The sequence below is a fragment of the Anopheles coluzzii genome, chromosome 3 (genome assembly GCF_943734685.1).
Source record: "Anopheles coluzzii chromosome 3, AcolN3, whole genome shotgun sequence".
NCBI classification, from domain to species: Eukaryota; Metazoa; Arthropoda; class Insecta; order Diptera; family Culicidae; genus Anopheles; species Anopheles coluzzii.
The window spans coordinates 3,650,201-3,664,305 of record NC_064671.1 but is presented as its reverse complement, the minus strand read 5'-3'; the positions used below and the strand labels follow the sequence as shown (position 1 = coordinate 3,664,305).

The 14,105-nt window shown below is 48.2% G+C and overlaps 3 protein-coding genes across 5 annotated transcripts; 1 reads left to right on the top strand and 2 right to left on the bottom strand.

The window, feature by feature from the left end:
• Nucleotides 1-787: 787 nt before the first annotated feature.
• LOC120958094 (GATOR complex protein MIOS) lies at nucleotides 788-4,152 on the bottom strand. The gene is made up of 5 exons (XM_040380663.2): nucleotides 3,837-4,152; nucleotides 3,573-3,755; nucleotides 3,363-3,503; nucleotides 3,176-3,295; nucleotides 788-3,094 (listed from the first exon to the last, which is right to left on the bottom strand). Exons 1-5 carry the CDS (start codon nucleotides 3,961-3,963, stop codon nucleotides 1,098-1,100), a joined length of 2,568 nt encoding a protein of 855 aa, XP_040236597.2. The 5' UTR covers nucleotides 3,964-4,152; the 3' UTR covers nucleotides 788-1,097.
• A 1,207-nt stretch (nucleotides 4,153-5,359) lies between these two features.
• LOC120956880 (endoplasmic reticulum junction formation protein lunapark-B) lies at nucleotides 5,360-9,505 on the top strand. Of its 3 annotated transcripts, none has more exons than XM_040378659.2 (6): nucleotides 5,360-5,609; nucleotides 6,186-6,320; nucleotides 7,253-7,482; nucleotides 7,555-8,129; nucleotides 8,212-8,457; nucleotides 8,531-9,505. In XM_040378659.2, the coding sequence occupies exons 2-6, from the start codon at nucleotides 6,294-6,296 to the stop codon at nucleotides 8,725-8,727; spliced, it is 1,275 nt and encodes a 424-aa protein (XP_040234593.2). In that variant the 5' UTR covers nucleotides 5,360-5,609; nucleotides 6,186-6,293; the 3' UTR covers nucleotides 8,728-9,505. The 3 variants fall into 3 exon arrangements, with proteins under 3 accessions (XP_040234593.2, XP_040234592.2, XP_040234594.2); XM_040378658.2 differs by lacking the exon at nucleotides 5,360-5,609 and adding an exon at nucleotides 5,632-5,963; XM_040378660.2 differs by lacking the exon at nucleotides 5,360-5,609 and adding an exon at nucleotides 5,632-6,036.
• Nucleotides 9,110-13,786, bottom strand: LOC120956879 (angiotensin-converting enzyme-like). The gene is made up of 5 exons (XM_040378657.2): nucleotides 11,900-13,786; nucleotides 10,416-11,810; nucleotides 10,065-10,348; nucleotides 9,849-9,999; nucleotides 9,110-9,784 (listed from the first exon to the last, which is right to left on the bottom strand). The coding sequence occupies exons 1-5, from the start codon at nucleotides 11,975-11,977 to the stop codon at nucleotides 9,629-9,631; spliced, it is 2,064 nt and encodes a 687-aa protein (XP_040234591.2). The 5' UTR covers nucleotides 11,978-13,786; the 3' UTR covers nucleotides 9,110-9,628.
• Nucleotides 13,787-14,105: the final 319 nt, after the last annotated feature.

The window sequence follows — 14,105 nt, the reverse complement described above, 5'->3', positions numbered from 1 at the left end:
CCCTCGTGCCCTCGACCATGTGACATTTAGCATACCCCAGCATCGTCATACCCGGAGCGAGCGTGTGTACGTATATCCTTATACAAGAAAGCGACCCCACATTTGTCACACAGCGCAAAAAAAGGCTGCAATACGTGAAATTTAATAACGGAGCGCAATTTCCATTACATGCCGACCTGGCTAATGAATGATAAATTTAAATTAATTACTTCCAATCTCGACCATCAGCACCAGGCGTGTCATTCGGATTCCTCGTCGCGCCATACTATCTACACACCAACCCGCCCGTGTGTACTTGTGTGTCCTTTACACTGCTGCTTCTTTATGCCCTTTGCTTCTATGCTTTTTTTTACAACCCCGTGATTAACCGGTTCCGGTACGATTTAACTTGCCATGTATTTGCCATTACTGTAAGCCTCTGCAGTTTACCTTTATCCCCGCTACCGAGTACCGTAGCGTAATTTATGTTATTTAATGTTCTACAAACCCGCCCTCCCCTCTTTAACTGTACGGCAATAAGCACGCGGCACTAACACAGCTACACTCGTATGCTTTCCTACAGCTACATCTGCAAAGTGGGCGGTGCTTGTGAAGCACATTGGTGGGGAGCAACAGCGAATGGTGAATAGCTTTCCCTCCCCTACCATAGCTGAAGGGGCGCTTTTGCTTTAATCAGCGGCTTTGTGAACTTATCTTTTAAACCTATTACTTAGAAAGCCACCTCATAAATTTTGTAATATTAATTTCTTTGTAAAAATTCAATTACTAAAAACATTCAAAGTGAACGTACCATTTAATCTTGTCTCGTGATTATTCATGTTACTTTATTAGCGATCGCTGCTTAGCATTCCCCCGTTCAAATTGTAAAAACAAAACGCAATGCAAAACTAAAATAATTTTAAAGTCCCTCTTGCAAGACATTGTTCCGACCTAAAGATGAATAACATTCAACAGCATCTCTTATCCCCCAAAAGATAAACATTTCCTTTCAGACACGCACACGACTTGTCCCATATTGCAACAAAAAGAAAAGAACCCGAACGGCATCCACACATCGTTCACGGTACCGGTCTCTAAAACATCGTCGACAGCTGGTGTCAGGAGACGCTGTCCTTGTCGCGCGGAAACTGCGGCATTGGCAGATCTTTGGCGAAGCACTTGCAATTGCACGACGTCACCGGACACTCGGTGTTCTGGTTGAACCACTCCGTCAAATGCTCGGTGTGACCACCGTGGCGGCAGGTTTGGCACCAGCTGAACCACTTCGAGAACGGTTTCGACTGCCACCCGATCTGGCCGTGGATGGCTTGGCTTTGCGATATCGCCCCCATCGTCGTGCCCATGTGCAGCAGGCAGAGTGCGCAACGGGGCAACGGTTTCCTGCAGTGTGGGCAGGAGGACAGCTTATGCATGGTGGTTGCGTTCCCGCGCAGACGCGCATCTTCCTGCAGTGCCATCGAGACGTTTTTGCCGCAAAAATTGCACAACAAAAACACCGACCGGGAGCTGCGCGGTGGCGACCGAATGCTGCCCAGCGTTATGTCCAGCTGGGATCGTTGCTCCCACAAGCCCCACACGTCCAGCATGTCCCGATACGTCGCAATCCAGTACTGCACGCGATAGTTGGCGAGCAGCTCCGAGGTGAGAAAGCGGGCCGCAATTAGCGCGACCGTTTGAACGTCTTCCGTCCGATCTAGGTGACTCTGCAGCAAGCTAATGCCGTCGTTTGTGGCACCCGTGAGCAGCAGCCCGTTTAGATCGCCCATTTCGATGCAGTTCGCCACCATGCCCTTGGTGTATTCGGCCAGCTTCACGTCCGACAGAAAGTTGCAAGCGAACGCCATCCGATCGCTCAGCGAAATTTGCGTCTCATTCGTGACCGTTTCGAAGCCGTCCTTTTCGTACGCCAAAAACGAAAACATGCATCGCAAATACGGATCGTCGATCTGCGTGCGTGCCGCTCCGCACTGCTTGCGCCACAGCTCGGACCGCTCGGCGGAGAAGCCGGACAGTGCGATCGCAGCCACACGCAACAGCGAGCTCGGATCGGACGCTTGATCCGCTCCGCGGCCCAAAATGTCGATCGCTAACCGTACGCGAAAGTGAAAGCACGCCAGAAGGGCCGCCCGCGTGTACTCGCGCTTGGCGCACAGCTCGTCCAGGAACGCACCGAACGAGGCTTCTTTCTCACGCTCGAACGTCCAGCCGCAAAGCAGCTGGGCCATGTCACGCTGCTCGCTACGGTACACCACCAACCCGCTGCACATGCTGAAATCGACCCATTTCGTGTTGACCGGTTCGGACTGCGACATCGGCGGTCCGTCCAGCGCATTATTCACGCCCAGTATCTCTTTCAGCCCCTGCTTGTTATCTTCCTTCACCATGTGGCCCAACATGCGCCAAACCGCCTGCAGTCCGTCGTTCTTTTCCACCAAATCACCATTGCGCTGCAGGTCCGCCATCAGGCCGTAGTTCTTCAGCGCCCGATGCTGCATGGTTTCGGCAATGTCTTCCTCGCTGCTGTCAATGTTCCACTGGTTGAGCGAATCGGTTGGCGTCGAGGAACGGGTCGGCGTAGCGAACTGGCGCAGATCGTTCCCGTTGTTACCGAACAGATTGTTGTTGTTGTCCCACGATACGGCCACTCGCTGCGGAATGCGGTAATCGCAAATGTTGCCCACGCTCGACAGTGCCAGCATCCGCTCGAGATCGTACGGATGCCAGGAAAGGTACGCCATCGAGGGCACACGGCTCGTCATCAGCGTGGTGGCCGTTGTTTGGAAGGGAGAAACGAACCGTTTCACTGAGTGCGGTTCGCCACCGTCCATCTCCGAGCCGGGCCAGTGCAAATCGATCAAATTTATCAACGGCGAATCGCGCTGAAGCGTCGACAGCACGGAGGAACGCGTTGGGCACCAGGACAGTTGGCTGATGCTCTTTTGCATCTGTATCTGGCTGATTGGCTTCTCTAACGAACGTAAGTCCCAAAGGTTTATTATGTTTTCGACGTAGCTTGCCAGGTAGCGACCGTTCGGAGCGACGCAAACTCCGTTTACCGTCCGTGTGTTTGCTACCGTCGTGATGACTGGGTTCTCTGTGAAAGGTATTTAATGTGAAAGGTAATTTTTGGTACATTTGCGTACTACTCATGCTTCGTTATTGCTTTCCCACTTACGTCTCAAATCCATCATTTTGATGTACTTGTGGCTCATGCCTGCTATCAGCACCTGGGGGAATGTTTTGTCCCAGCACACAGAATGTGCCGTTTCCGACAATCCAATCATGCTTACAATTGCTGTAAGGAAATTGAAGCATACAATGAACTAACGATCAGATTCTGCTCCTTTACCCCTCCGACTTACACGATTGATTCGGAACACCGCGTTCCGTGTCCCAGATTGTGATGCAGTTGTCGGACCGATTCCGGTCGTGTCCCATCGCCAGGAAGTTCGGTTCCAGCTCGCTCCAGGCGATACACGTGCATGCTCGGGATATTCTTGGGGCTGTAAGCATAGAAATATTTACGTGTCAGAACCGCCAGTTACCGGGCAAGCTGCAGAAGAGACACTTACTGAATTCGACATTGTTTTCGGCGACAAAGTTACATAACGCGACCTTTCCGTTCGGCAGTCCGGCTGCAAAGTTGATTTCGCCTCCACCATGGTACGAGGGTGCTACGGTCCGTACAAACTGATAACGCGACTCGGAAGCTATCAGCGTGGCAGTGGTTGATTTGGAAATGTCCAAATTTATGTCTGGAAAAAATGGTGAGGGAAGGACAAACGAGTTAGTAAACAACCGTTCTGCGGAACTCCAATGCAACACACGTTACTTACTCGACTTTTCCACATTATCAATCAGATCGTTCTTCACCTGGTACAAATTGATTTCGGAACTTGCCGCGGTCAAAAATCGATCCGAATACTTCGGGAACCAGTGCAGCTCCACGACGGTTTGCGACATTTTGATGCGTATCTTCTACCGCATTTACACCACACTGCAGATCGGCACTTAGCTGTGAAGAAAATGCACAATATTCTGTACAGAAAGTTATCAAACTTTATCGCTGATTCGTCCGAAAGTGTTGCGTTGTTTTGGTTATTTTGTTTGTGTCCGCTCTTTCCGACGAATCCCGCAAATTTTTTGACAGCTCAACAAAGGGGCGTCCACTTGGTCATACTGCTTGTCATTCCAAATGTTTCTCAATTTCAGACAGAGTGGCCAGATTATTTTTGCGGTTTTCGGTAGGCGCATCAAAATTTTATCGGTAGTTTTCGGTAGGAGTTTAAGATTTTTTCGGTAGTTTTCGGCAGGCTTTGAAGTATTGAGCGGGAGGGGGGGTTGTCGGAGATGGAAGCTAATCTGTCCCATGAAGAGCAGCCCGAGAAAATAACATCTTTCATTTATTTAAAGGAGATAGTTTAGATTTGGTTCATATCGCTCACATGAGGCTTTTCTGAAGTTTCGATCTGAAAATTGTACTAGGGAATTTAACCCAACTGTAGCGACCTTGCCCGCTACGATCCGTTTTCGATAAGGCTACGTGTAGCTGCGGCTAAAGGGGCGGCCGTGAGAATAAATATTGCGGATAGTTGCGAGAGGCGAACCGAAAACCGAGAGAGCGAGCGATCGGACGAAGCGGTACGATGATCGAGCGGTTTTGCGGCGCGATGGCGAAAAAAGACGCGGCACTTTGGTAACGGTTAACAGGATGTTTGGTGGTGGTTTTGGCTCGTGCAATAAAGTTTTAGTTGGTTTGGCGTAATATCAAATAAAAATAATTTATTTATTTTTAAAAAGAAAGTAGTTAGTCGTTTCACAACAAATGATTGGGACGCTCGAACGCGACATCGAACATGAAAAATATATGGGATTTTACATGTTCGATGTGATAACCCACAAATTGAACATGTGAAGTCCTATACATTTTTCATGTTCGATGTCGTGTTCTATTGCTGCTAGAGCGCCGGGTTACATTATCTGTCAAATTGCATATTTTATATAAAATTTATATAAAATTTTATCAGCGCGTTCGACTTCATGAGGTACAGACACGGACCTTAGCTGTCTCTGTTGAACTTCTGGTTCTGGTTGCTAGTGATTTCCATATAGAGTTTTATTCATTAAGTGATTTGGGGAATGGTTATATGACTTTTTGGTTTGTATTACGAAAAAATCTGTAATTTTTGGTAGGATAAATGAAAAATCGGAAGCTTTAGGGGGCTCATCTGTGAGTCGGTAGGCATATCAAAAATCGGTAGGAATACAGATAAATCGGTATTTCTGGTCACTCTGATTTCAGGAACGAAGCGCGGCTTGCTTGAAAATACAACACTAGCACACATTTTCTTGGCCGTGACTGACCGCGTCTTCTGAAAAGAATCAAAACATCCACGACGAGCGAAAAACCGACGAGCCACGCGTAAACTACACAAAAAAGCGTAAACTAACACCCCGCAGGCCAAAAACCGGGTTTCGTGAGCTCACCAACGCTCCAAATCGGTGTGAATTTCCCTCGCTTTTGACGTTTCGAGCGAGGGTCCCGCAGGCCAAAAACCGTCGTCAACGCTCCAAATCGGTGCGAATTTCCCTCGCTGGCGACGTTTTTTGTAAGTACTTGTGACGGTTATTGACGTTTCGAGCAAGTGTTTGCGAGGGGTGGCCGGGGGTTGCCCTGCGGTGGACTGTTGGATCGGCGACACGGCACTAGCCATTTGCAGAAGCAATTGTTTGTTTGTCCCTGCTAGTACCATCGCGCATCCGACAGATTTCGGTGCCAATCGTGGCATTTTGGCCATTGACGAAAAGAAAGTTCAGTGACGCGTTGGCGACGAGATGCAGGGCCTTTAATAGTGGTTGGCATTTTCCGTCGTATTTTCCGTTCACCGCCTTTGCCACGACCACGGTCGCCAGCCTATCTGTTGCACAAAGCACAGAAGATCAAGTGTGCTGTACAAGTGGTGGTCAGTTAGTCTATTTTTGGCGGAGTTTTCAATGGCTAGGGTAGAGCAGAAGAGACGAGCAACAAGATAAACGGTCCGAACATTTCATGGATAAATTTAGCTTCTACGATACGGCTGAATGCGTCCAACGGCGTGCTAGAATCGTTGCTCGTGTCTTGTCCTTGTACACTCACAAATCTTACTCACGCACGCACGTTTGGAATCTTCTTTGCATCGTTACAGAGAGCGTGGCACACCGGAGCGGCGGTGGATTGTGGTTGGCGAATCAGCAGCGGGGTCAAGCATTTGCTCCTACCGGCCCACTTTCCCCACCCAACAAGCAGCACCACGATGGGGGTCATTTTGTCCAGATTTCGGGTACGTATTTCTTTCGCCCGCTAATAAGCTTTAATAGCACGAGAAAACGGCAAAAGCTACCGATGGATGTACGTGGAAACTGATGACGCACGGCTTGCACGGTCGCTATCAATAAAAGAGGAGAAGGCCTGTGATAAGAAACGTTCGCACGCTGCCTGGTAGCTAATCGGATTTAGCGATTAAGATGCATTTGCCCGGAATCGATGGGTTCGAGCGAAAGGTCGACCATGACGGGGCAGGAAAGGTTTATTAATGCAGCCTACTCTGATCATTGTTTTCACTTTTACTTGCTCGAGATGCTGCCACCGGACGCTAAGATGCACCCAAGATTGCAGTTCCGGACCAACGTTTGAGTTTGTTTTCATCAGTTATGTAAAGTTAAAGGTCGCTGCTGTTTAGCTAATCATATTCCGATGATAAAGCGAATCTTTTTTACATAAGAAAAAAAAACACCAACTATACGGTGCGTTAATTAATTTGCAGCCATACCACACTGAAATGCCCTTCTGTCGCAGCTGCCTTTCCAAAGTTTCGATCCAAACCCATGCAGACGGTCAAAAAGCAAAAGTGTTCAGTATCGTGAACGTAAATACGGTACAAAGACTGCGAGGTGCGTTGCATGCTTAGGGCGGTTATAAATATTCAATTAGGCCTAGCACGGCTGTATTCACGCGATAAAAAGCAACCAAAACAGTTGAGGCGATAATACGAAGTAAAAGGGGAAGCAAAATGCAGCAAGATTTAGGCTGCCATATTTCACGCCAGTCCCAATGGACGCACACTAATGACCGTCCAGCAGCGCCGGCCGTTTATCTCCGCGTTCATCGAAGCATGGTGCCGCCTTTAAAACAAACCTCTCAAAAATCGTGTGGTTTAATAACTTTTCTTTTCTCTAAATTTTCTTCTGATTCATTTTATTGCGTCGTATATAGAAAGAGAAAAGCACTTTCCAGAAATTGGAAGAATTGGAGGAAAAAATCAAGAGTCTCGAAGCGTACACAATCAGCACCCAGGATCGGCGGAAACGCTTCGTTGGCCGATTTTTAGTCACATCGATCGTGCTGTACATCGTCGGGTCGTTGATATTTTACTTCGTCTTCTTCCCGCCAACGTGGAATGAACGGATCGTCTATTCCGTCCCACTACTCATCTGTCCTATACTGTGAGTAGAAGCTTCTACTTTAGCTATGGAGATTGACGCCTATATCTAATGTATCTCTTTCCTCTCCCACAGCATCTTCGTCCTAAAACGGGTACTAGCATGGCATTACGAACGCAAGTTACGCTTAAACTCGAACAAGCTGAAGGATCTTCGGGCGGACAAAAAGAAGATCCTAGAGAACGTGATGGAAAAGGAGACGTACAAGGTGGCGGTTGAGATTTTGGACAAATTCGGCGAAAAATCGCATCGCATTCAAACGCAAGCATTCGCCGCTTCGCTGACACCTCAGCGCGGCCCTAAGCCGATGCCCGTGGGACAGCCTGCGGCGGCACCACGAATGCCGACCCCGGCCATGCCCCAAAGGCAAATATCTCCTCCCTCGGTAGCGGTTCGACCGGCAACACCGATGACACCGCAGATGCGCCCCAGCGGTCCAATGCATCACACACCGCAAACGGCACCCGGCATGATGATAAGGGCCCCACCTATGTATGGTGCGCGTGGCAGTATGCCGTACCGAAGGACGCCGTTCCCCATCATCAACCAGAACGAGAAGGGCGTGCTGGAGAAGATGGTGGACTATTTGGTGGGCGATGGACCGACGAATCGGTTTGCCATGATTTGCAGCGAATGTTGCATGCACAACGGTTCGTTTCTTTTTTCCTCCTTTTCACGGTAAACCGCAGACCTAATGAACCCTTTCTCTTTCTCGCACTCCCCTCCAAATAGGCATGGTTTTGAAGGAAGAGTATGAGTACACTGCTTTCCGGTGTGCTTTTTGCAATGCATTGAATCCGGCGAAAAAGCAGCGTCCCGTCGCTCCCCGGCTCCCATACGAACAGGAGCAGCTTGACAGACTTTCGCAAAAGCCTGACACAAGCTCTGAATCGGAAGCGGAAGAAGGGGATGATCGCTCCTCCGGTTCGTCGCAATCGGGCGAACCACGAAGCCCGGGTGTCGGTGAGGAAGAGCCATGTAAGTAAAGTGCATTCAGTACCCTTTTATTGAATGTGTTGTTGAATTTCTTCCCCCACATTCCTTCTTTCAGTTGAACCAGAAGAGCAAGTAAAGCAAGAAGAAATGCGAAACCTAGCAACTAGTGAAACGGAAAGCTCAGCCGATGCCGGTGAAGCAAGCGGCGAAAAGCTGCTCCCAACGGATGGAGAGCCAGCGGAGAGCAGTACACCCGACAGCACCGAAGTGCCAAGCAGACCGGAAACCGTCGGGTCGAAAAAAGTGGACTGAATTTATTATTTTACTCTGAACATATTGTTGGTTTTTGTGTTGTTGCCACGTAAGGAGGAGATGACGTGTTTTGCCCTGTTAAACTTTTTATCTAACTCTTTTTTCTAAATATCGACTGCCGCTATGCACACAGACACAAACACACCCCTGAACGCCTCGAAAAAGGATCCCTAGTACAGTGGACAACGATTGCACGCTGCAGTCCGCTGACAAAGTCACTTTTCCCCCATCTTGTTCTCATTAGTGTTCACAGTTCTGTAAATTTGTGCATTTAGGGAAAGGCCACACACCACCAAGCACGGAATAGCTTCACTAGTCAATCTACACTCACACATTTAATATCTTAGGTAACCAATTTTTCTTTCTAGCATTTGCTCCTTGTAAAAAAAAAAGAAACAAAAACAAAACGGTGATCATTCAAGAGTGAAAGTAGTTTGTTCTGTGAAACCATTTAAGTGAAACTCTTTGCCAACGCTATAGAACGTGCCTAACTAGTGAAGTGTGGGAGCTAGAGTAGCAAACAACTAATGTGAAATTAATCAATATTTACAGCATTTTTCTTTTCTGCGTTGAATTTGTTTCGGAAAGCGTACAAGCATACGATGGTCAGTGCACGTGGGGCGCGCACGTGGCTATGTTATAGGTAAAAGTGAGGAAATTGCTAGCTAAATCATAGGGAATGAAAAAGACTCGTTTGTTGATCTTGTACGCTCTTGTTGTAATTATAGTACTTATGTAAGGCCTTTGCAATAAAAAAGAATTAGAATTTGTCTAAAAATGTTGACGACCTTTTGGAACGTTTCACGAAAAAGAGAGAACACGAGTAGAACACGCTGAAGAGGTATTATTTACAATTTATTCTACAACCGATCACATTATGTGAACTTGCTTTAAGCTTGCTTTATGTTATGTTGCTAATGTGTAAAACAAGTCCCCGCGTTATCAATCCGAGCAGAAGCATCAACGTGAAGCTAGAGGCGTTCGCGGTTTGTCCGTTTCTCCCCAACAAAGGTTGAAATAGTGCCACATCTTCCATCGTAGAGCTCCAACCAATTATCTGCAATGAAGGACGACATACGTTAATGGCTAATTAGAGGAGGAAATGCACTGTCGTATCTTGCCTGCTCATCGCGATTCTGTGCTTCCAACCATGCTTCCAGTGGACGGAAGAACTCCAACAATGGATCGACGGACAGCCGCGACGATTTCCCACGTGTTAGCAGTTTTATCAGTTGAGCCGATGATAGGGACGCACCTTGTTGCATAACATCGCTATTGAAATGGCACAACGGGAAATTTATTAGGCTTCTACTTCAAAATGAATGTAAAAGGCTCACCTTAAAATTCGACCTGCTTCACGTGATCGATAGATATCGCACGTGTGAAGCGGCCCGAAATGTTGTGCCGCTTGGCAAAGCTCGGAGTAAATCTGAAACTGCAGCACGGTCGCCACGAAATACTTGATGTAGTCCTGATCAGATATCACGTGATACTTTGCCCCAGCATCAAAGTGTTCGAATCCTCGTCCCGTTGGGGGTATTACTCCCTGGTAGCGCAACCGTAGCTCCCACCAGCGTGCATTCATACCGACCGGGCCCTTTTCGAACACGTACCAACGCCACTGTGCAGAGGAAGATAAGTATATTAGCTCTGTACATTCAGCGATTAACTGCTCTCTTCATTTGTACCTTTTCCAGTGCCAAACTGAACGCCATAAATGGCAGCTTATCCAGCGCCAGGTTCAACAGATACTCGATATTAACCATACTGTTCCCGTTCGCCACGGTGACCGGGCTGTTAAGCAGCCCGATCTTCTGCAAATGCGCCGGCCCGCCGACACTCAGCGTAATCGCATTGGCCAGCGCTTCGTGAAACGCAGGATTCGGCCCCTCCCGGTACAGGTACGGTTGGCCGGCGTACTGCATGTAGTACTGAATGTGCGTCATCTCATGGTGAGCTCCGATGAAATCGTCCAACGACACCTGCGTGCACTGTTTGATGCGAAAGTCCACCTTGTTGCAGAAATCCCAGGCCGAAGCACTGCACTGCCCGCTACCGTCATTCGGTTTCTGCAGCACGGAATTGCGCCAAAACTCCGGCGCCATCGGTGACAGCCCGATGGAGGTAAAGAACTCTTCCGCCGTTTGGAATATTTTCATCGGCGTGTAGCCCTGGCGCACCATCTCGCCCGACACGTCCGGTGTTTCGGGCGGTCCCGGCTTGATGATGTCCATGATGTGGCGCCAATTTTGACCCCACATGTTGCCGAGCAGATGGGCGGGCAGTGGACCGTCCCGTCGGATCACGTGCTCCCCGTACTGACGGATCAGCCCCTTGCGGACGAACGTGAACAGCTGCTTGTACAGTGGCTGCAGCTGTCCCCAGAGATCATTGACGGTGAAGAAAAAGTCCCCATCCTCGTACACCGAGCGCATCTGCTCTCCCGCATCGTGGAATCCGTGCTGCTCGGCTGCCTGGTTCGCGAGGTTAAGGTACCGCATGAAGGTGTTCCTAACGGGCGGTCCCGTCTTCTCACGCCACGCCACCCAGTAGTATCGTAGCTCCGGCTCCGAACGACTCGTCTCCATAATGCGCGTCAAATCGGAGTTAATCTTCAGATCGCAATACCCCGTGTACGCCGACACATAGTTCGAGCTCGGATAGCCCACACCGCCACCCGCCGAAGAAAACGTTCCCAGATCGGTTGCTTCCGATCCAACGCGCCGAAACGGACACACTTTCGCTCCGTTGTAGTTATCCTTCAGCAGCATCAACACGTGCTGCAGCTCAGCGTACTTGGTATCGCCCAGACCGCATCTGCCCTGCTGCACGATCCGACCAAGCTGCCTCCGAATGCTGGTGTCGATTATGCGCGACGAATCGAAGGATACGGCCCTCCGCCAGCTAATGCACTCGAGCTTTGAGGCCAAATTTTGCTGCTCGCGCATACGGCGCTTGTTGTACTCGGTAGCGTTGGTGGAAAAGCGCCATTCCGCATTCGCCACCCGGTTGCACATTTCCGCCGCCTCGCGATCATATTCACGCAAAAACTGGATCGCCTCGGACAGATTATCATTGCTCGTCTGCGAAACGGAAAAGGGTTACACGGGATCATTAACTTCATTCTTTTGAAATGGCCATTTACTTCGATCACTTGCACACACACACACACCTCTGTATAACGAAGATCACTGATTTGACCACTCACGAGCACTACGAGCAGAGTGCAGCAGAACCAAACGTGCTCCATGATTCTTTCGGAACGATCGATATACACGCATCACTAACCAACTACCCGCGACATAGAAAGCCCAACACACACCCAATAACCAGTGCACCAGATGCTTATATTTGTTTTCAATTTATTTCAGTTGCACCACTCCTGAAGAACGTCAGCCCTCACACACTACCGTGGTCGTTCGAATCCGTTGCCATACTGGTGGCCACAGAATCGCGTCGTCAAGCGGTAAGTCACTAAGCTTCACCTAGTAGAGGTGAGTCTCTCACTCCCTCGTGATTACCCCCGCGTCACAATACGCCACCTCTAACGATCATTCCACGCCACCACCGCAGTATGGGTTTCCTCTTCCTGAATCGAAACCGGCGGGGACGCAGAGGTGAAAACTTCTTACCAAGAGGGGCACATTTGATTGCGACGTAGATGATTGTTTCCAAAGTTACACACCGTGACCGGTACCGTAAGGGCGCGCGGGCGAAGAAAGATCGCGCATAGAAGAGGGTTTGAAGGAAAAAAAATGCCAGCTGATGCGTACGCGATCTTTCTATGACAATCTGGGGTAGGGTTGTTTGAAACTGTTTTTCCATCCCAAACAAGGGAACAAGGGAAAAAACTCATCTCTTTCTAGGTGGAAAAACGCTATGGTTTTGGGAGGATTAATCATTCCAGGAGTTGTTTGAAAATTCCTTACTTTTGGTGCAATTTTCAGGGTGACGAAGACTCATCTTAGTCTATTATTTAAATGCCACCAACACTGGGAAAGAATTTGGTAGATCAGTGTGTTTGGTTAGCAATAACTGTGCCCTTTCCCGCTGAAACGTTCAAAGCCCAAGTCGTCAAGCGCAACAAGCTTTTCGCGTGGTTCCACACCAGAAAACCGCAATCGTGGCCTAGAGTAAACGGTACCGGCAGTTGGTAGTTTTGCTTGCGGAAAGGCAGCTACAATTGAGCTGAATGTTTAGTAAAATTAACATACGACTCGACACACACACACGCACACTTGGAAGTAAAAGTGTTTGCCAGTGGGTTTGTAAATGACTAAGGGGCCAATGCAGACTTGCTAGGTTGAAAAAGCTCATTACCAAATGTCTCTTTTTCAGAAAAACCTTTTGGAGAGCTAAAGTTGGACACGAGCAGAGACAATCACGTATTTATTTATTTTTATTGTGCTGTTGCAAATATTAATCCTGCAAAAAACAACATTATTCTAATTATTCTTACGAGCAGGGAACAATATAGCTTGAATAATTTTACAACAAATGTGTGTCTTCAAAAAATTGGCATTGTATAACATTACAGCATTCCAGCGACAATAACACCCCAAAGGGAGACTAATCGTTCCTTCCTCTGCCGCATATATCCGCACATATTTCGCGTTCCGCCCAACGATAATCTGCCCGCGAACAATGGATCAATTAGAGTTCGCTCGGTACTTTACTTGCAAGCCCTTTTTTCTCTCCCCCCGCGTGGCAGTTATCTTGCTGGTGACATCTTACGCTATTGACCTCATAAGTTATCATTTTTGTGTCATTCGGAACGCTTCACCGCGTCGCCACCGGCATCTAATGGCTGTGGCTGTGGAGAGGTTAGAATTAAGTGTGGTCGCGCTTTCCGGTTTATGATCTAAGGGAAGCGCGTATGAATTGCTTCAAGCGTGTCACCTTATGGGAGATTAACACTCTTTTCGACGCTCACCGTAGAACGGCAGTGGCAGTTGATCTATTCGCATTCGCGTGGAGTGGCGTCATTTGAGGATCGAGCACAGAGCACAGAGTTGAGGTTAGAGATTTACACACTGTAAAACTATTTGGATACTCTAAAATTAGGTAAAGACTTTCAAAATATGATCATAAGTTTGCTCAATAAGCTAAAAAATCTTTTCAGGTAATGGATATCAGTTTAAACTTTCCTGATCGAGCATGATCGTTACTTTCTTTATCAATACGGTTTCCCACCAGCGATCACATTATTCGTGGCGATTTTCTTACTTCTCTATTTCCGGACACCTCGTCACGCCTTCATAGTTTCGTTTGGGTACAACTCTTGGAACCGTAAAGAGTTAGCAGGCCCATTCGCTTTCAACTCTTATCACAGTACATTATACAATCGCATACATCACATAGCTTTTCGCAGCTTATTT